The following is a 21,115-nucleotide window of genomic DNA, read 5'->3' on the forward strand; positions in this document are numbered from 1 at the left end:
GCTTGTGATGCAGGTGGAGCATTATGAGTTGTTATACTTGGAGACGAGTATGTGATGGGTCTTGGTTGAAGACTTATCGGGATGTATGGCTTATGCATGAGTCTTGCATCGGGTTTGGCTTGAGATGTTTTTCACTATGTCTTGATGGGGTCGTTTGCTGACTACGAGTTCTCGTCAAGGTGGAGATTGTTGATAAGTATATTAGGTGACTCGTACTTCGTAGCTTTGTCCGCCCGATCGGGCGGACATTGCCCGGTCTGACCGGGCGGAAGAAGAAGAGGTGCCTGGCAAATTCGTTGAAGAAGCTGCTCTCGCGCCCGACCGGGCGAGCCTTCGCCCGACCGGGCGAGCCTTCGCCCGATCGGGCAGACCTTGCCCGGTCTGACCGGGCGGTGGGGGTTGGATACGTTGAAGCATTCGTATGGAGTTTTCTTCTCGCGCCCGATCGGGCAGACCTTGCCCGGTCTGACCGGGCGGAGAAGGAAAAATACGGGACGCGGATTTTACGATTTAAAGTTATCTTTTATGTTATCTTTTTGCCCAAGTATCTTTTAATTAGGGATTAATATAAAACCTCCCTAATATCAGTATTAGGGTTAAGAGAGAGAGAGGGAGAGCCGTTCTTGAGAAATACAAGAATCATCTTTGTAATCTTTGCAGTTTATAGTGAAATCATTCGATCTCGGTGCCCGTGGACGTAGCTATCACATCGATAGTGAACCACGTAAATTCTTGGTGTTGTTCTTATTGTTTGCATTGAATTTCTTTATTGTTTTCTTGTTTGTTTTCGACCTTTGCTTCCGCTGTCGCACAACAGAGGAGTATATGGGGATCGAAATCTCTGGTGCTTCAGGGGCTTCTTTGAAGGGTGGGTAATGGTCTGAAAATTAGAGTGTGAGATTATCCTTGGCTAATTGACGAGGAGGGACATTTTGCCACAAGTGAGAAGAAGTATGATGAATGCACATATATGTGGCAGAGTTAATCTCTGATGACGAGAAAAGTTGGGACTTCTCAAAGGTGGAGCGTATTTTTAACAGCCGGGACAAGCAGCTGATACTTGCTACTCCAATCAGTGAAAGGCTACCTGTTGATGCTCCTACTTGGGCCTGGTCTAAACATAGCTGCTACGAGGTTAAAACTGCTTACCTCTTGGGCAAATTAGTTTGGCTCGAGAATTTTGAGAAGTATGCTCCCTTCCCACTCAAAGTCTGATCAATTACAGGCACTTAATTGATGACCTTAGGTGCCCTTGCTGTGGTTATGCCAATGAAACTACTATCCATGCTCTTATCTCTTGCCCCTCCACTTGTGTTTTCTGGGAAAGAGCTGGTTGTGCTGCTGCATTAAACTTGGGGGAAGCCACATCTTTTAGTGAAATTCTTCTACTGTGGGCTGAAAAATTCGATGAGATCTTGTTCCAAAAATACTTGTTTTTAGCTTGGTTTATGTGGAATAGATAAAACAAATGGGTGTTCGAGAATGTAAGCAAAGCTGAGGAGATAATCATTATGCTTCATAGCAGAATTGTGGCGGATTATAACCTCTATAATGAGAAAATCTATGGTGTTTCAAGTCGACCTCAGATGATCAGCAGAGGGGTCTGGGTTCCTCCCCCATCTGATGTCATTAAAATCAATGTTGATGCATCGACCAAGGACGAAGGGTGGATTGGTGTAGGGGCTGTAGCACGCAACAGCTTTGGCTAAGTCTTATTTGCAGCAGTGAGACGAGTGAAAGCAAGGTGGGATGCCCTTGTTGCAGAATGTAAGGCAACACTCTTTGGTTTACAGAAAGCAAGAGAATACGGTTTTGAGAACATTATCATTGAGTCAGACTCCCAATTGATGGTCTCCAAGCTCAAGAAGAATACCTTCAGCATGGCTACTATGGACAGCATTCTTAAAGACATTATTTGTTCTAGTTCTATCTTTACTTCTGTTTTTTGGTCTTATGTTAAGCGAGATGGTAACTTTGTTGTTCACCATCTTGCAAGATTAGTGTCGTTTGGCGTCGAACAATGTTGGGAAAACCATGCTCCTAGTGAGGTTTCCTCGTATGTACTTGTTGACACTCTCACTATGATATAATATGCTTCAACCGGCTTTCAAAAAAAAAAAAAAAAAAGTAAAATAATCATCCACTTGCCCCCAGTTGTACACTACTTTGTACTAAAATAAATAAGCTCTTATAAAACTTTAGTATGTAAATACAAGTGATACATTTAAAATAATGGGGGTACTTTGTATGTATTTATACAATAGTAAACGTGATTAAAAAAGTGTATCATTAATATATATAGAGGGAACGGATTAAGGCTCTTTTTTTTTTAGTTTCTGGACAAAGTACAACAGATTTCAGCAGAGCACAACAGGTAATAGCATATCAGAGCAATTCTAAAGAACATGGTCTAAGTGAATAGGTTGTAATAAGATGTATGAATATGACTAAATAATTTTTTTCTTTGGTTCTTGTACCAAAGTAAATTAATTAAAATTCCTTGGATTGTGGATTGGACCCCCATGTTAAAAAGTTGTATACCAAATGTTTGTACCCCGTGATATCAACAAGACAACAAGATTTTGGGTTAATCAATAATCATACAACAATTATTCCCGTGAATTAATGGTGTATTTTACCTGATTTTTAATTATGTGATCTTATCTTAACTTATCTGAACTTATTAAACCTTATTAAAACTTATTTTAGTTGTAATTTAAATTTGGGCATCACTTATAACTTATTAGACATGCAATAATTGAAAATAAAGTAAGCTAAACAGGCCAAATTTGGTTAATTTCTCCGATCCTACACTAATGAGAGTATAGCGAATCATGGATAATTACTCAATTTATGAGATTTTTATTTTTATTTTTTTGATAATCCAATTTATGAAGTTAACTTGTTACATTTACCTCCTCTTTTTAAAATAGGTAAGATAAATGACTCAATTAGACAAAACTACTCGTGAATCACTAGTGCCATGGACATGGAAGAAAGAGGTAAAACATCCAAAAAGGAACTTCATCAATCATAAATATAATCAATAGTGCCTTTATACATAATACATTTTAGCAAAAATAAATTAAGTAAAAGCTCGGTTAAAATAAATGGATCTTGCTAATGAGCGTCCTCTAAGCGTTAGATAATTACTTAGAATATTTCTTGAATGTTATAAATTTTGGAATGCATGTTAAATTCACGCGTTGATCGATGTAATTAATATTTGTTTTAATTTAATATTTCTATTTTAAGTTATCTTATTTAACGCGTCCGAAATAGTCGTTAGCTTTTTCCAAAATAAATTTAACTCTCAAAAAAAAAATCAGAAATACAATCTGAACTAAAGTACTTCCTTCGTTTTTTTTTAGTTGTAACAGTTTGTTTTTTACATTATTTATGTGTTCCACTTTGACTATATTTGGTGATTTATAACTATGAAAAATATAGTAATGTGGGATCTTGTTAGATTCGTCTCGATTTATACTATTTTAATATCAAATGTTTATAATTTTTACACATTATTAATTAAAGATATCACGATTAAAATCATGCATCGACAAGCGTGAAAAAAAAAAAGAAGTGTTGGCAACTATAAAGAAATAGAACGACGTAAATATTAAGAAAAGCACCTGTCCAATCCCTATACAATAATATGAGTACTGTATGAATATTTTATGTCGGTAATGGAGCTAAAGACTATTTCCAAAGGGAAGTGACTGTGTTGTGTTGGAATGTGGATAGAGTATTTTGAAGTTATTCAAATTGTATCAGCCTAATTTTTAAATATTTTTCTTGAGTTTAACTTATTTGAACACATTTAGGTCATGTTTGATAAATGGCTTTTTAATAGCTTTTTTATTAGCTTTTGGTTTTTGGTTTTTGGTTTTTTTTATGTGGTCAAACAGCCAAAAAAAGTGTTTGATAATTGGCTTTTCATTCAATGAAAAAGTTGGCTTTCAAGCCAAAATGAAAAAGCTGCTTTGAGTAGCTTTTTTTGTCGGCTTTTGGCTTGTTGGCCCACAAATTATTTAATAAACAACCAACAACCAACAACTAAATTTACCAAACATTCTTATAAACAGTCAGCTTAAACAACCAATTTAAAAAACCATTATAAACGGTCAAACATTTCAACTGGTCAAACAAGCCAAGTGAACCAACCAACAGCCATTTGCCAAACAAGGCCTTAAGCTAATTAATTTTAGTTATGAATAAAATCAAAATGAAGAATACACGCCCTTAGTGTATTCATATATAGCTCATGGTGTTACAAGTGTAATACTCCGTAGTAATAAGCGTAAGTATTATAACCATCACTAGAGTACGTAATCTTAATTTTTTGGTCATAAAAATGGCTTCAAGGTAATGTATTCATGGATCCATAAGTTAAGTTTAGATGAAGATTAATTGCAATAAGGCCGAATAATTTGATTCCACATAATAAAATTTAAAAGTCACAAATCTTGGCATTTTACACTTCGTAGGTTTATACAAGTAGACACTAGTACAATAAATAGTAATAAACTCTTCTACGAGTAACGAGTAATAAGGCCGAATAATTTGGTTCCACATAAATTCGAATCCGTTACCAAAATGTCAAAATTCACATGATCAGATTCTTTGTTCTTGTCTTTGTTCTCAAGTGTCTGCATCTCTTTTGATTTTCTTTTCTAACACGTTCTGGATGTTTGCACTTTACAGGAAATGTTGCAAACAAGCGATTTCCATACAGTACAAGAATTCATGACTTCATTATTACATGTAGAGATATACTCCGTTGTAACCGAATCGACGGTATTTTAGCAAGAAAAGGCACCGTAAAGTTCATGCATCGTGTTATGCTAAACCTTCTCAGGAAGGAGATACATCTTCGGGGTCATTCGTTCGTAGAAGTAATATAATACGTTGTTAAAACTTAAATACATAAGTCAATTTAACATGTAATTCTAATAGAATGTCTATTGGGGCAGCAGACTTGGTCGTTCCCAAACATGTAGACACTTGATGTTGTATACCGCAATATGGCTAGCGATTTTCCTATATACTTTGTATAACGAGTCAAAAGCAGGATCAATCTAATTCACTCTATGTTTGATGTCAAATCTATAATCTCCCATCAGCTCATGTCCATTGGCCGTTTATCAAGGCGATGACTCTGTTTTTTATTCCTTAGCTCTTCAATGTCAAAAAGGGTTTTCTTCCGAGATATTGCGCTTTCAATATACTCTTGTAGAGGGGGAAGGGATCCTTCTTTAGCGTCTGTAGAGGTGTTAATCTCTTTGTTCCGAATAACCTGTTGAAAGTAAGTTGAATTTCTTTTCGTTTATATCACATTTACAAACATCAACGAAGGTGCAAATTCGCCTTGAGGCAAAGAAGTAATTTAAGAAGAAGCAATAGAAGGGGGAAAAAGAAAACTTACCTTGGACGCCCAGCGACGCTCTGCCTGTTGACATACATCTCTGATATCCCGCCCAGACAAGCTGGTTATGAAAAGAATTAAATCAATAGAACATTCACAGCAACGAGCATCACTATAAACACAGTATTCATTCTTTTCATTTTAAAACACTTATTAAATTTGTTTTCGTTGTAAACTGGACTTGGGTAGAATTTATTAAAGTTAATGGCCCTTGTATCAACTTATTAAATTTTGTTCTGAAACTGGAGCTTTGAACTTTAAGGTGAAAGCAAACTTTAATTCAAAAATAAAAGGGAAGCAGCTAATGTTTACATTATGAAGAGAGATATAATGTGTACTGCATGGAGTATTAATTAATATCCACAAGAATATGACTATATATGCACATATTAATCTATAATTCCATGATCATTGAATCCATGACCACAGTTCAAGTCAGTGCAAAAACAGTTGAACTTTGCTTACCCCTCGGTAACTGAAGCAAACTCGTCAATTTCAGAATTAGCAAGGTGCTTTGCATACTGAGCTGCTATTTTCTGTCGATTCTGGTGATCAGGCAGACCAAAGAAAATCATCGAATCGAATCGGCTGAAAATAAAACAAAGAGATGGTTAGTTGAGGTCTTAAGACTCTTAACTCGCAAGTTTGAAAATGTAAATAAGAATTAGTAGCATATGCTGTACCTAATGAGAGCAGGATCAATATCTTGCTTTCTGTTTGTTGCAGCAATCACCACCACCTTCTTATCTTGTTCAAAACCATCAATCTGTACCAAAGAAGTTATTACAGAACTCTGGTCTCGGTCTTATGAGCAAGTATAACATAAACTTCTCGCTAATTGTAGTTTTTGAGAATCTTTGCAACACGGAAAGGCAGAAATTTGAAGTTAAAGATTTTTCAACTAGCACACACTAAATTTTTAATCCACAGTAGATTGTAGGTAATTTCTTGACAGGCTTAAGAAGCAAGATGTCATTGAGTGTCAATAGAAGGCTTGATTTGGACTGGGTTTGAGAGCAGATTCCTGGCTTGATTAGGCCAAAGTGGATGATCATGAGGTGTGGCTTGGTCTGAAAGTACTTTCAAGAACAACAAAGCTCAGAGGAGCTATGAGATGCACAATACACAAAGAGAGATGTCTAATTGGAGAGGACTAAGCAGCCGATAAAGGCAAAAGCGAGCAGAACATTCATTTAGTTCAGTTGGCCTTGAGATGCGAAATAATAAAGCAACTTTAAGTTTGAAGGAGATTTGAAACACATCATGCTGTTTTCATTCTCACTCCTCAAAAAATTATTTTTATACTAGTCAAAGTCCAGGTCCAGAGGCATGGTCAAAGTATTTAGCTAGCAACTAACATATGAACAATTTCAATCTTTCAACTCCTGCCATGTTGAAGACTGTTTTACCTGCCTCAATAACACCGATAAAATTCTTCGAGTAGCTTCATGTATTTCACTATCACGGGCAATAGCAAAAGAATCAACCTGCACGGATTCAAATACAGTCATGTTAGTAGATAATTGAGACCATATTTGAAGGAGCTGTCCATGCAATGCTAAATTAGCTGCAAAAAACTAAGTACATCCTCCATCCCAATATATTAAGCCACATTTCTATTTTAGATTGTCCCAAAATAATACCCCACTTTCTAAATTTTGACAAGTCAAATTTTGAACTTCCCAAATCAACCCTTCACGATACCCTTATAAGAGTTCCAAATACTTCGTTCATACTACCTTAGTATGATGAAGATGGAACTTTTAAGCATGGTGTCAAGTACCTCGTCCAAAAATATGATTGCACCATCTGGAAGCTCATTGGCAAGAGAGAAAACCTTCCCAAAGAGGCGCTCACTTTCACCATAGTACTTGGACATGACGACCTCCAATGGCACATAAAGAAGAGGAACCCCCTAGAAGGCACAGTAAAAGATAACTCAGTTGAAAATGATAACTTATAAGTCACATGAAAATACAAGGCGCCACTGCAACTCAGACCAAGATTTCATCACATAAGGTTATAATTCTAAGAAAAAACTTTCAGCAGAGTATATAAATTATTGCAATTCAACCAGAACGTCTACAATTGGATATTCAGAATCATAGTATTCAAACCTATGACATTATTTGTAAAAACCAAACTGCAAAGCAAGAGTGGTGCTACATAAACAGCTAGGTTACTCGATGCATTTCAATTCACCTCCAGTAACTATATTGAATCTTTGATACTAAACGTGGATATGGACACCTGACACTTCATTTTGGTCTTTCAGACCAACAACATGGGCTAACTGTCAGGTGCTTCATGATCTCATGCTCATATAAGCAGCCTAGTTTCTGATCCACAATAATCTATAAGCCCATTGACTAGAATTATATGCTGCATTCAACTGCAGGGCATAGATAATTCATTCTGTTTCTGAAAATCGAATAAACAAGATCAGTATGACTGAATGACACACAATTATGTATGCAATTAGAAAACCAGAACCACATATAGCATGAAACCACATTAGTAAACCAACAATATGTAGCATACATTCTTCAACAAACTGCATTCAGTTCCTTTTCTTTTTCTTTTTTCTTTTTAATAAACATGCACAAAATACAGTATCACAAGTAACAAGCTCGGTGACAATATAGGATTGCTTCTACATATCACATGTAAACAAAGACCGACTGGTCAAAGTACAGCTGGAAAGGTATGAGATAACATTTGTCCAAAAAAATAAAGGAGCAAATTTGACACTCATATTATATATGTAGTATATATCATTCTAGATGTAAAGTAACAAATCCATCAATTAAAAATCAATACAGAGAGTAAAGGCTTACCGCTTGATTAGCAATGACACGAGCACAAGATGTTTTCCCAGTACCTAAGCACAAAGTATATGCATGTCTTAATCTAACAGTCTCAAGATGGCTAATAAAGTCTATTATTTCCCTAGTAAATATTGCCATTTACAAGACAAAATGTGTTGACAACATAGTTTCAGTTATTTTAGAAGGAAAACCTGGAGGGCCTTCAAAAAGCACAGCTCGGGGTCTATTGGACTCATATTTTCGCCGAGTTCCACGGGCAATATCATCATAGACTTCAGGACTACGCAGAGCCAACAGCACAGTATCCTCTATTTCCCTGTAAAAGAGAAGATGAGGGGGAAAAAGGTGTATGAATCCTCTATTGTTGGTCAGGAAGAATTTTAAGAGTTGCATACAAAGTGTTTAATAAATCCATAAAATATACCATCTCTTAGACAATGCAAACACAGCTATTAGATAAAAGGCACACATAGAATAAGGTCAAGGAGATCACTCTTCCCTACTTCACTATTAATTTGACATTCAATGACAATTACATTTGATACTTCACAAGTACGTGCAGAACAAATCAAAGACCTCTTAAATTTAAGTTTACAATCTTCAATAAAACAATTCATCAAAGACCCAAATCTCAAATACCTCTTTTGCTGATCATAGCCAGCAATGGTATCCCATGACACCTCTTCATTGGCATTACCAACAAGTGGTTCATCAAGCCCGAATACACGTATGCCCATGGCTTCTAAACTAGTAATTGATTTACTTGTCGAAGGCATTCCAGCGGAACTACTTCTTTCTCCAGCTTTGCTCTGCCCTGGCCTTTCACCAGCTATTTGCATGATTGACACTAGAGCCTCAAGCTCAGCAGGACTAAAGCTTCCTTTCTTCAGGAACTCAACCTCCTGCAAGTGTATCAGCAACAAAAACATCAGCTCAATGCTAGATGCCAGCAATACACCCTTTGATTTAAAAAAAAAAAAAAGAGGCATATAGCATCTACAAGGACAGTATCAACTATTAAGTTTGAATTAAAGGCGGTGATTACCGGCTTATCAGGACTTATCAGTGACCTAAATATTAAAACACAGAGATCGCTGTCATTTGAAATGTTTTCTCCTGTACCAACACTACTCCCTCCACTTTCTCTCTTTTCATTTGGGAGCCTGAGTGCTAGCTGCCAAGCAACTGTGCTGAAATTATACAGCGTAACAGAAAACACATAGAGTTAACTGATAAAAGCAGGTTCAATCACAATATATAACTGAATTGATTACTACTAATGGCAATGAAACTGAAATAGCATAATTGCAGAAATAAATCTAACTTCCAAAACACGTCAAAAGAAATGCCAGAAAAAGATTGAAAGAACTTCAGCTTCGAAATTACCTGTCCCAGGATTGAACTTCCATAGGTGAACCACCATTGAGGCTTGCAGCAAGGTTTGCTATCAGTCTAGGGATTTCACAATATGCGGGTACAGGGAACTTGATAGCAATCTACGCATATCATAAAGAACCATTATCTTAGCAGGCCAAAAAAAAAAAAAAAAAAAAAAAAAAAAAAAAAAAAAAAAAAAAAAACTGATAGCATAAGAGCAAAGACAATGTACAAACTACAAACACTTTGGCTGCACAAAGCAAACAGCTTTCTCTAAATAAACTATCTCTAAATAACTAGTAAGTTTGTCAGCCTTAAGATGATTATACTTAAAAGTTAAAAGTATAAGTAAAACCTCATGAGAGAAGCCTTCAGTTTTGGACAATTTTCGACTTTTTTAGGCCCGGAAAGAAAAGAGGCCGGGGTGCTTCCCATGGACCCCACAAGACCCCGGGAGGCTGGATGCCCCACCTTATTATCTTCCTTGAATATACATTCACTCTAAACTTAGGTTTAAAGTATGCTTCCAAAATCTATCACAATCTTATTAAAGCTATGGTTTGTTATGTATGATTTCTACTAAATTTTGATCCCGATTTCCTCAATTAGAATGAAATAACAAAATTGTGAACAACATCGGAGGACTAAAGGAGTAAAAGGACCAATGATTCATATAATTAATTCCTAGGTTGACTACAAATAAGAGGGAGCCGGACTAGCCTCTTTTCTGTGTTGCTCGCCTCTTGTTACTCTTGTTATATCGTAATGAGATTTGATAGTAAACAAAGTTTGGAAAGAAGGTGATGCAGAACTATACAAAAAACTCTATAATCTGTCTCATGCAGCAATAGAGATGGTGTTTGATGCAGGATTTTACTAGGGTGATAAGGTATTTTTACCTTTTGGCCCTTTACTGCAACAGTGAATCGTGGATAAGAACCATACTTCAAGCTTTTGCTTCTTATAAGATCCTCCAACCTATGTCGTTCCTTTTTTGCTATTTCTTCCAGGTTATCATAACTTGAAGGGATATCAGATGGCAAGGGAGATTCTGAAGGGGCCTGCAATGGGTTCAGCAACAATGAAATGCAATCAAGGAATAAATCTTCAATATACTCAGTAATCAGTATGCAGTTCAGTTTAGAGTCCAAGTTTCCAAAACAGATCATATGGAACAAGAAGCAGACAAACTAGGCCTGGCGCTAGCAATGCATGAAAATATGAATCGCCACACAGAGTAGTCCATCTAGATAACAAACACAAACCTCATTTGTATCTGCATAAGCCACATCTAGAATCCCAACACCAACAACACTAGCTAGCACAAGCGGAATGCAAAGTGACCGGGTAGACTCGAAACTAGAAAATGGAATACGGCCTTTAAACACATTGGCCAATTGCTGCTGGGTTCCATAACCTGCACATCACATAATTGCAAACCTGAATTGATAAAAGTTCTCGTGGTCTAGCATCAACCACTCAACCACAGTATCGCTATATATTGATTAAAAGATATCCAAAAGTTGTGATAACATAATCACAAGAACATTCATGTCTTCCAAAACAGTTCTAGTAATTACACAATTTCAAAAACAATATATATGAATTCATAAAAAGTACTCTTTCTAAGCTACCATCACCTAATGATCAACTCAATCAAGCAAAAATAGAGGTCGGTACATTTCTTAAGCTCAGAGAACTTTCAGCTCAATCTTAAACATATTGATTTCTTGCATATAATTTATCCCTAAAATAACAAATGCTCTGCTGATAAAACACAATTTAGTGTTCCCTTCCAACAATATATAAAGCTAATATTAACTAAAACTAGCAAAACCCCAATTCAGAAAAGCCACTAAATTTCAAAACCAAGCATACAAATTCAATTTTATTGAATCCTACCAGCAACAAGCAAAATCAGCTTAAATTACACAATGACATCACCCCATTAATTCTACTTATAAAGTTTACAAATTTATGTGCCAAAGGTTCAAACTATAACATTAACAAGACTAAATGTAGTTATAATTATAACCCAAAAATAAAATTATTAAAGGGATGAACTTAAAAGAGTAAAATTCAAAGATAACCCAGAAATTAGAAAGAAAAAATATTACCATGATAAAGACGAGTTTGAAGGGGTTGAGGTGATAATGAAGGGTTTATGGTTTTATAAGAAGAAATTGCACTGCGCCAAACTCTTCTAGTTAATAATCGACTGAATGTTGCCATGATATTCTAGTTTTGATCAAAATTCGAGGGGTTTTTATGTATTGAATTTTGCTAGAATTACTGGCAAATTGGAGAATTGAATTCCAAGTCTAAATTATTCAGAGTCCCCCACCAATAATATAGTTGGGTCGAATAAGCATGAGGAATCTGATTCTGGTAGCTTCAATTTCTTGAAGGACAGGTTATGTATTTTATTTTATTTTTTGGAATAGGTGGGGAGATTTTTTATTTTATTTTTGGTAGAACCGCTCACCTTGACTCAAGTTCGATTTTTTATCAAATTGAGCTTAACACATAAACTATTTACCAAACTAGACACCTGACCAACCTATTTACCAAACTAAGCTTCTGAGCCTTTATTTTTATTTTATTTTTTAAATTTTGTATTTTAGGAAATACAAATTAAATAGGGAAAAAACTGAAAATACCAAAACCGCTGCCTCAGTCAGCGTTTTTGTGAATATCAGGTTTTTTTTTATTTATTTATATTGAAGGGTTTTATGTCAAAATAACAGGTCATAAAACGCTGCCTCAGGTAGCGTTTCATTAATACTACAAAGGCAGCGTTTATCCCTGCTATATTGAAAAAAAAAATCGCGAAACATATTATTCACTCTCATCATCAAAACTCAAACTCTCTCTCACACTCTTCATCAACGGTCAATCCCAAGCTGCCGCCGCCTGCTGTCGTCGCGCCTCTCCTCTTCCTTTTAATCACATTGTTGGTACTTCTCACTCATTGGTTTTTAAAATCTAAAAACCTAGGTTAGTTTGATAATTATATACTACATTGTTTTAATTTGATAATGTTGTTGATTATTCTAAGTTAGTTTGATGTAAATTGATAATTATGTTGATAATTCTAAGTTAGTTTGTTGTAATTTGATAATAGTTTAGTATGAAAGCCCTTTGATGTTAGTTTAGTATGAAAGTTTTCGATGAAATTGTGGAAATTTTTGATAAAATTGTTGATAATGTTGATGAAACTGTTGTTCTAATTTGATAAAGTAGCCTACATTGTTGTTTAATTACGAAAAATATGTTATGTAGAATATGTTGGTTGTTATAGTGTGAATATGTTGGTTGTGTACTTTGTTTTGGTTGTTATGTGAATTGGAACAATGTTGGTTAATTATGTTTATAGTGTGAATATCTTGGTTGTTATAGTGCGAATTGCTGGACATTGCAATTAAGATGTGTTTTTGGTTGTTATGTAGAATATGGCTGCACAAAACGCAGCTTTGTTATGCCGGTGGGGGGTGAATTTGTGTCTGATGGACCGAATGTCCAGTATAGTGGTGGAAATATGGAACCATTGCCACTTGGACCGGACATGACTTTCAACGATCTGATGAACGAGGTTCATTGCATTATTGGCTTAAACCCAATGAATGTACAACTTAACATTCAAATGAGGTTTGAGACTAATAATGCGGTTCAAGTGTTACCTTGTTCTAACGATAGACATTTGAAAGCTTTGAGGAGCGTTGTTTAATGAGGGGTTATCCATAGGAGATATATGTAGAAATAGTGCCTACATGTACTCAACAAAGTACTCGCCCAGATCAACAAGCTACATATATTTCTGGATACACAGAGTCCTTCCGAATGCCCTCACAAGACATTCTATCAACACAATATGGGATGGGATCCTTCAGTAGACTGCTTCATGACGATCAGTTTCAGATGCCGTTGAGTTCACATATAGCTTCACCTGTATATGGTGGACCATCTACGACAATGTTTGGCCAATCTGGTCCTTCGACGTTGAACACATTATATCTTCTCCGATGCAACTCCATAATTATTCACCTATGCAAGATGATGATCATACATCACCGTCTCAACCATTGGTGAATCATCTTGAAAATCTACAACATATGGTGAATAACAAGTTGTCTGTGTATGATGCGCTCCGGGAAACAAATGATGAGGCTGAGAGCGAAGAGGAGGAAGATGGACTAGATAACATGGATGTTGATCCTGCAGACATGGAAGGTAGGGAGGCCATGGTTAGAACTCCTATTCCTTGGTTCAGTCAACTAAATGAGAATTATGAGGTTGATTAATATTGGCCGAATCAGGTAGTCATACAACATATGTGATCGGGGGAGAGTTTGAGAAGGGTATGTTCTTTGAATCTAAGAAACTTCTTCAGGAAATGGTGAAGAAATATTCTATACAAAGGAACCAATTGTACACCACAGTGACCTCGAATGAGAAGGTCCTTCATCTGCGGTGCAAGAAGAATTGTGGTTGGTCGCTACGAGGTACTAAAAAAAGTGAGCACTCAGACGGATTTACCATAGTCACATACAAAGGCCCGCACCGGGAGACCTGTGTCACTGAAGTGTTATCTACAGATCATCCACACTTGGATTCATCCATAATTTCCGATTTTGTGAAGTCTTTTGTGCAGAAAGATCCATGCTTGAAAGTTGAATTGATACAGGATCTCATATCCAAGCATTTTCAGTTCGACATTCTTTATCAAAGAGCATGCAATGGTATGCTAGGGAGAAATCCATAGCTGAAGTATTTGGAGATTGGGAGAGTTCTTATGGAAAACTTTCGCACTTCATGCAAGCACTCCAACAATCAAACCCGGGAACCGTTGTTGTATGGAAACACAAAGCTCTGGTAGACGGTGTTTATTATAGCAACATGGAAGTGTTTGAACGAGTATTTTGGGCCTTCAGCCCTTGTGTCGAAGGTTTTAAACATTGTATGTCTGTCATCTGTATCGATGGGACGCATTTGTACAGGAAATATAAAGAAACACTGTTGGTTGCTACAAGTGTGGATGCAAACTTCCAAGTATTTCCGCTTGCATTTGCGTTAGTCGAAGGGGAAAACACTTCCAGCTGGTCTTGGTTTCTGGGCAACATTCGGGTTCATGTCACTCAACGAGATGCCTCTGTGTTATATCTGATCGACATGATGGGATCATTGCAGAAATGAATGACCATAACGTTGGATTCACCCAGCCGCGAGCCTATCACAGGTTTTGTGTTCGCCACATGGCTTCTAACTTGAAGACTCACGTGCGAAGCAACGACATGAGAGATATGTTCAAGGCTACTGCGTACCAAAGGCAGGAAAGAAAACTGCAAGCTGATTTGAGTTCGATCGGTCAGGCATGTGCCAAGGCCATAGATTATATTGTCCAAGTGTTGTTGCCTATGTGGTCTTTGTTTCACGACACTGGTCGCAGATATGGGATATGTAATACGAACTTCTCAGAAACATTTAACAATGTGTTGAAGGGTGCTCGATTTCTACCTATCATGTCCCTTGTTAAGTTAACATTCCACAGAGTTAATAAGTATTTCACTGATAGAAGGGAATTATCTCAAGCAAGATCTGAATAGGGACTTGCATACCCCCCCCCCCAAGGTCACTTCCACTATGGAGAAAAACATCGCAAAGGCTAGATATCACAAAGTGGAAGCGTATAATCGTCGACTGCATATATATCAAGTTGAAACAAAGAGGGGAGATAAAATTAGTAGAAAAGGAGGCCATAGACATACTGTTAACTTTCAGTTAAGAACGTGTACATGCAATAAACCACGGATCTTCCACCTCCCATGCTCTCATGTTCTAGCAGTTTGTGCGAAGTATTTGATATCAGAGCGGCCATGGGTGGACCGGGTACTGCAATCAGAGGCCTACACAAACACATACGCTCCACAATTCTGGCCTATCCCTTGTGAGATGGCATGAAGAGAGTATGGAGGCCCTAAACTCATTCCCGACAACAACATGGTACGAGGACAAGGTCGCCCTAAGTCAAGGCGCATACACAATGAAATGGATGAGACCAACCGTCCCGCGAGCAAATGCAGCCTCTATCACCAGCAGGGTCACAACAAGAGATCGTGTCCATCTAGATCGACCGGGCACTAAGTTTTTTTTTTGTTTTAGAATGATATAGTAGAATAGTACGTTGATTGTATTTCTGCATTTCTAATGATTGTAACAGTTGTAATATTTTTGGATTGAAGTATGAGATTTGAAATTTGCCGTTTGTCGCTGCCTGTATTTTGTTATCGCTTGTCTGTAATTGTTAATCTCTAATTGTTGGATTATACCGTTGTTAATGAACAGATACCATGGACACCCGAGACAAGACACCCGGAGACAGGACACCCGGACCCACTGACCCTTCTGTCCTTACACTATAGGACACACATTGTAGCGTTGACATATGGACTCAGTCGGTTGTCCGGCGAGCATGCTGGTGTGTAGGCACTACACTGCCGCCTTCGTTGGGGATTGGGTTATCGATCCCCGCATTATGCCTTTTTTCGAGCAGGCTGGCTTCATGGGTATACATCGGATGGCGTTCAGAGATGTCGACCGAGCGCTTGTTACTACGCTTGTGGAGAGATGGAGACAGGAGACGCACTCTTTCCATCTACCTGTTGGGGAGGCGATTATGACGTTGCGATACTCACACGCCTTCGCATTCATGGGAGTCCGGTGACTGGATCTGCGTTGGTCGATACCCCCGGTTATGTAGCTCAGGTTCTCGGGGTTCAGCCAAGTCCGGACGATATTAGGGGCAGCGGATTGAGGACCGACTGGATACGCGACACTTTTCGTGTGTTGCCAGCCGATGCTGATCATGCCATTGTTGAGATACATGCTTGAGCGTACCTTTTTCTGCTCATCTCGGGTGTGTTGTTCGGTAGCAAGAGTGGGAGCCATGTACAGATCATTTACCTGCAGTTGTTAGACCATGACTGGGAGCATATCCGTGGCTACAGCTGGGGCAGTGCCTGTTTGGCGATGTTGTATCGCCATCTGTGTAGAGCATCCCGCCGGGGTTCTCGTGAGATCAGCGGTCCGTTAGTTGTGCTTCAGGTAACCACCTAACTGTTAACAATTTAGTTTGGTAAGTTCTTACCTAGTTTACAATTAACCTAGTTTTGTGTGTTTGATGTCCAGTATTGGTCTTGGGAGCACATCCATGTAGGCAGGCCAGGTAGGCCTGCTATACATCGTCAGGGGCAGCAGGACCGGGAGTAGCAGTATCAGTAGTACATTCCTCCACCACGCCCTACCGCTGACGAGGCGTACGGTTGCAGATGGGCAGTCCCCAAACTGACATATGCGCATGCGGCCGTACTACCGAGACGCACTTGACCGACTCACCGAGGATCAGGTGATAACTTTAGTTTAATTTGTAAACATTTATTTATTATGTATACTCTTAACCTATTTAATATGCACTAACCTGTATACGATATTCCTTTGTATGTGTTATTGCAGATGATATGGGACCCGTATGAAGCTGATTTAGTTGTTGTCATGCCTCCACATCTGCTAGATCATCAGGCGCAGTGGCGTGCCAGGGTCCCCCTGATCCGTTTTGAGGTTGTGGAGAGTCACCTACCGGATCGAGTCATGCGACAGTTTGGACTACGCCAGCCTGTCCCCCAGCAGGGTGACACTAGTGTCCGGCTGCACCGCATTGACGTTGGGGAAAGAGGGAGACGAACTGGTTACTGGAGCATGCCCGGTACATTGACTTGTGGCATCAACGGTTAGAGTTCGTCGTCACTGGTGACCCCATCCAAGGCGTTATGGATCCATACGATCCATACATGGTGTGGTACAGGCGGATTACACGACGTTTCATCAACCCAAGCTACACGCCGCCATCCGCACATTACCATCCATCCTTTGACATGATCTATGGATATGTAAGTGTATTTGATTTACTTATTTTCATCAATTTTTAATTTGTATATCATTCAACTAAATCATCCATAATTACTGTAGGCGTTGGATATGACGGCGATGGTTGACGCACAGTCGGACGCCCTTCCAGGCATACCTGAACCACCCAGAGCACAGGTCGAGCGGGTGCGAGATATGGGCATGACTACCTTGTAGAGATATGGTCATGCCTATCTCGTCCACCCCCGGGACGGTCATGGATGCCACTCTGTCCACTCACAGTTCGAGGCTGGCCAGAGTAGCGGTGAGGGGTGATCCTGCGTCATTCACGGCCGCAGAGGAGTACGCCATCCGCTGTTCCGCGCCCACAGCTCCTCCGAATGACCCGTCGTCCAGCCAGCTGACTCCGCCAGTACGCCCAGACCCATTTACCACGGTCCGTCACTACAGCCGCCGTGTCAGACATCACGATAGGATAGAGGCAACATACAGGATAGAGAACCGTTACATCAAATCAATGAGTCAAGATAGGATAGAATTATCTGATTTATTTGTTGTAATGAGCTTCTCTAGTCTGTTGTATATAACACTTACATTACATTATTATTATAATAAATGTGTTTTGAATGAATTTATGTCTTGTTTGAACTTTAAATTCCTTATTTGTGCATATTTGACTCATTTCGTTCAAAATAAATCAGTATGGGCTGGTTTGGAAGTCGTTGGGTGGTTTGAAGTGGCTAAGGATGGTTGAAATCGCCGGTGGAGGGTGTTGGTCGATGGGCGGTGGTGGACGGTGGTGGTGGTGGTAGGTTGGTGGTTGATAGTGGTGGTGGTGGTGGAGGGTGGTGGTGGAGGGTGGTGAGATGAGATGGTGGTGGTGGTGTCGGAAGGTGTTGTGGATGGTGAAGTGGTGGTGGTGGATGCCGGTGGGGATGGGAGGTGGTGGTTGATAGTGGTGGTGGTGGTGGAGAGTGGTGAGGTGGTGGATGCCGGTGGGGATGGGAGGTGGTGGTTGATAGTGGTGGTGGTGGTGGTGGAGAGTGGTGAGGTGGTGGATGTGATGAGATGGTGGTGGATGAAGATGGTGGTCGTGGTGTCGGGAGGTGTTGGAGGGGCGGTGTGGATGGTGAAGTGGTGGTGGTGGATGCCGGTGGGGATGGGAGGTGGTAGTGGAGGAGGATGGTGGCTGAAAGAGAGCTTTGAGTGGTGGAGGATGGCTGAAACTGGGTTGGGGCTGCTGTTGTTGGCTGCAGTCAGCCAGCAGATAAAGCACTGCCTCAGACAGCGTTTTATATTGTGCATAAATCGCTGCCTCAGGCAGCGCTTTATAGCAATGCTAAAATCCCTTCCACATTAAAAAAAAACCAAATACACAAAAAACGCTGACTGAGGCAGCGTATTTTGTATTTGGTTTATTTATTTATTATGTATTTCATAAATTAGGAAATTAAATAATAATAAAAAAAAGGATAAAACGCTGACCGAGGCAGCGTTTTACCTTAGAAGCTTAGTTTGGTAAATAGTTTGGCCACGCGTCTAGATTGGTAAATTGTTTGTGAAGTTAGCTAAATTTCGTAAAAAAATCCACTCAAGTTAGCGAGCTAAACACGTTGATAGATAGGATGTTTGTGGATAAGTGAATTGATTCCCCATCCTTACCATGTCATTTAGTGGGAGTTAAACCCCTAATTGGATGGTAAGTCCAAATTTTTTTCCATATCACTAGGCAAACATTTGGTTGATAAGAGGGTTGGGGAGCATTGAAAATTGCCTTTTTTTTTATTTTGGACAGAAAAATTGTTTTTAGTACCGTTCTATTCCATAGATATCTCATGTAAAATAGTAATATTGTACTTTATGTTGCATGAGAAAGAAAGTGCAAAGAAAGATGAGAAGGAGGCCAAATAAAAAAGGTTTACACTATACCCTCAACCATAAAAATCACTTCAAAAAAAAAAAAAAAAAAAAAAAAAAAAACTACATAAGTTATTAGTTAAGTACATTGTACATTTCCATTAAAAAAAAAGTACATCGTACATTTACTTATTGATTTAGCTTGAAAACAGAAAAAATAAATGTTCTTTAGAGTTTTACTTCCTTTAACGAGACATTGTGTTTGTCAATTCATCATTAGATATCGTTATGTTATATACTACACACGTGTAACACGTTTAGGTCGTCTACACATGTAGATCTAGGTATGTTGTGCATGGTAAATCCGTTTGATGTTTAATAAATAGAGTAATTAAACAGAGAGAGACATGCACGTTTGTAAAGATTTTCTACAAGTAACTGGGAATATGATCATACAATTCAAACCCCCATTTCTGGTAACTTTTGAAACGTCTTGAGGAGAACCTTGATGCTAAATGCAATGAGTATTTGTGGAGTGATCCTTTGGGCTCGTTTTAAGGATTATTTGGGCTTGATATTTAGGATCAATTATGGGCTATTAGAAGAAGTGTCTCTGTTGGGCTAAAACTGGATGGGCTTAATTCAAGTCTAGTAGGATGACATTAGCCCAAATGACCCAACTGCTTTGTTTTTGTTTGATTCGGCTTTAAATTGCATGCCAGGGAATTAAGTTATAAAACCATGTTTACAATTCTAAGCTTATTCTAACAAACCTAAGATTTTTCAAGCTTTCCAATTTACAACAATTTGTCACACAAATTACTAAATTAGTACTCCATGAGTAGTTATAAAACCATGTTGAAATAAGTATTCATGAACAGAGCGAGAAAGCAAATTACATTTCAACACAAACCAAAACCAAAAATATATATATATAGCACCGACCTAATATAGTTCTACAACCATGAGTGCTAAACTACTAACCATCTTAACTAGTTAAATTTTTTTTAGGGTGGTGTTCAGACTGTTCACCAAGGATTAAATCATATCTACATCATTTACCTTTTCTAACTCCAACCCAAAAAAAAAAGGCAAAAACAAAAATACTTATAAATTTAATGCCGGTGTAAGAAAAATATCTCATAATCTCATCATATTTACTTGAAGGTCTTGTTCAAATCGCTGGCTTAGTTCAGTGTTGTATGTCTTTTATAGAAGTGTCATGCATGTATAGTACGTACTGTTGAAAGGCATTGGATAATAAACCAACAAAATTGCCCTCAACTTAATTTCTGCATGCAATTGTACGTCTTTAATTCATTTATCAGTTTATGACTTTATATATTATGTCATGCATTCAATCTGTATGTTGAAAACCATTGGGTTATTATCCTACAAATTTGCTTTCAACTTTCTGCGTAATTTGGCCTCTTCTTTTGAAGGGTCTCTTAGATAACACTGCTACTTTCAACATTGTGTTCCATATCGATCCATTATTGTCAATATGGTTCAATAATAGATATGATCGATTTAATTGATATGTACGTGGTTTATTACATGATCATCACCTGTAGAAACTCGCCCAAAATTAAACATCTTTGTGTATTGTATGGTGTTTAAATTAAGCGCAAATTATGAACTCGTATGTAATATATATGGTACTAGTATTGCACTTTGAAGCATTACGTACATCCTTCAAATAATAAAT

At 38.2% G+C, this 21,115-nt stretch overlaps 2 protein-coding genes across 2 annotated transcripts; one reads left to right on the plus strand and one right to left on the minus strand.

The window, feature by feature from the left end:
• Positions 1-4,444: 4,444 nt before the first annotated feature.
• Positions 4,445-12,209, minus strand: LOC110687413 (katanin p60 ATPase-containing subunit A1-like). Its single transcript, XM_021864061.1, has 14 exons — positions 11,748-12,209; positions 10,896-11,047; positions 10,530-10,691; positions 9,640-9,749; positions 9,299-9,443; positions 8,893-9,155; positions 8,445-8,569; positions 8,263-8,306; positions 7,209-7,340; positions 6,835-6,912; positions 6,109-6,191; positions 5,891-6,013; positions 5,426-5,486; positions 4,445-5,296 (listed from the first exon to the last, which is right to left on the minus strand). The coding sequence occupies exons 1-14, from the start codon at positions 11,860-11,862 to the stop codon at positions 5,120-5,122; spliced, it is 1,770 nt and encodes a 589-aa protein (XP_021719753.1). The 5' UTR covers positions 11,863-12,209; the 3' UTR covers positions 4,445-5,119.
• A 1,467-nt stretch (positions 12,210-13,676) lies between these two features.
• On the plus strand, positions 13,677-14,823 carry LOC110687528. The gene is made up of 3 exons (XM_021864187.1): positions 13,677-13,860; positions 13,947-14,132; positions 14,315-14,823. Exons 1-3 carry the CDS (start codon positions 13,677-13,679, stop codon positions 14,821-14,823), a joined length of 879 nt encoding a protein of 292 aa, XP_021719879.1.
• Positions 14,824-21,115: the final 6,292 nt, after the last annotated feature.

This window comes from Chenopodium quinoa, unplaced genomic scaffold (assembly GCF_001683475.1).
Source record: "Chenopodium quinoa cultivar QQ74 unplaced genomic scaffold, ASM168347v1, whole genome shotgun sequence".
In the NCBI taxonomy this organism is placed as follows: Eukaryota; Viridiplantae; Streptophyta; class Magnoliopsida; order Caryophyllales; family Amaranthaceae; genus Chenopodium; species Chenopodium quinoa.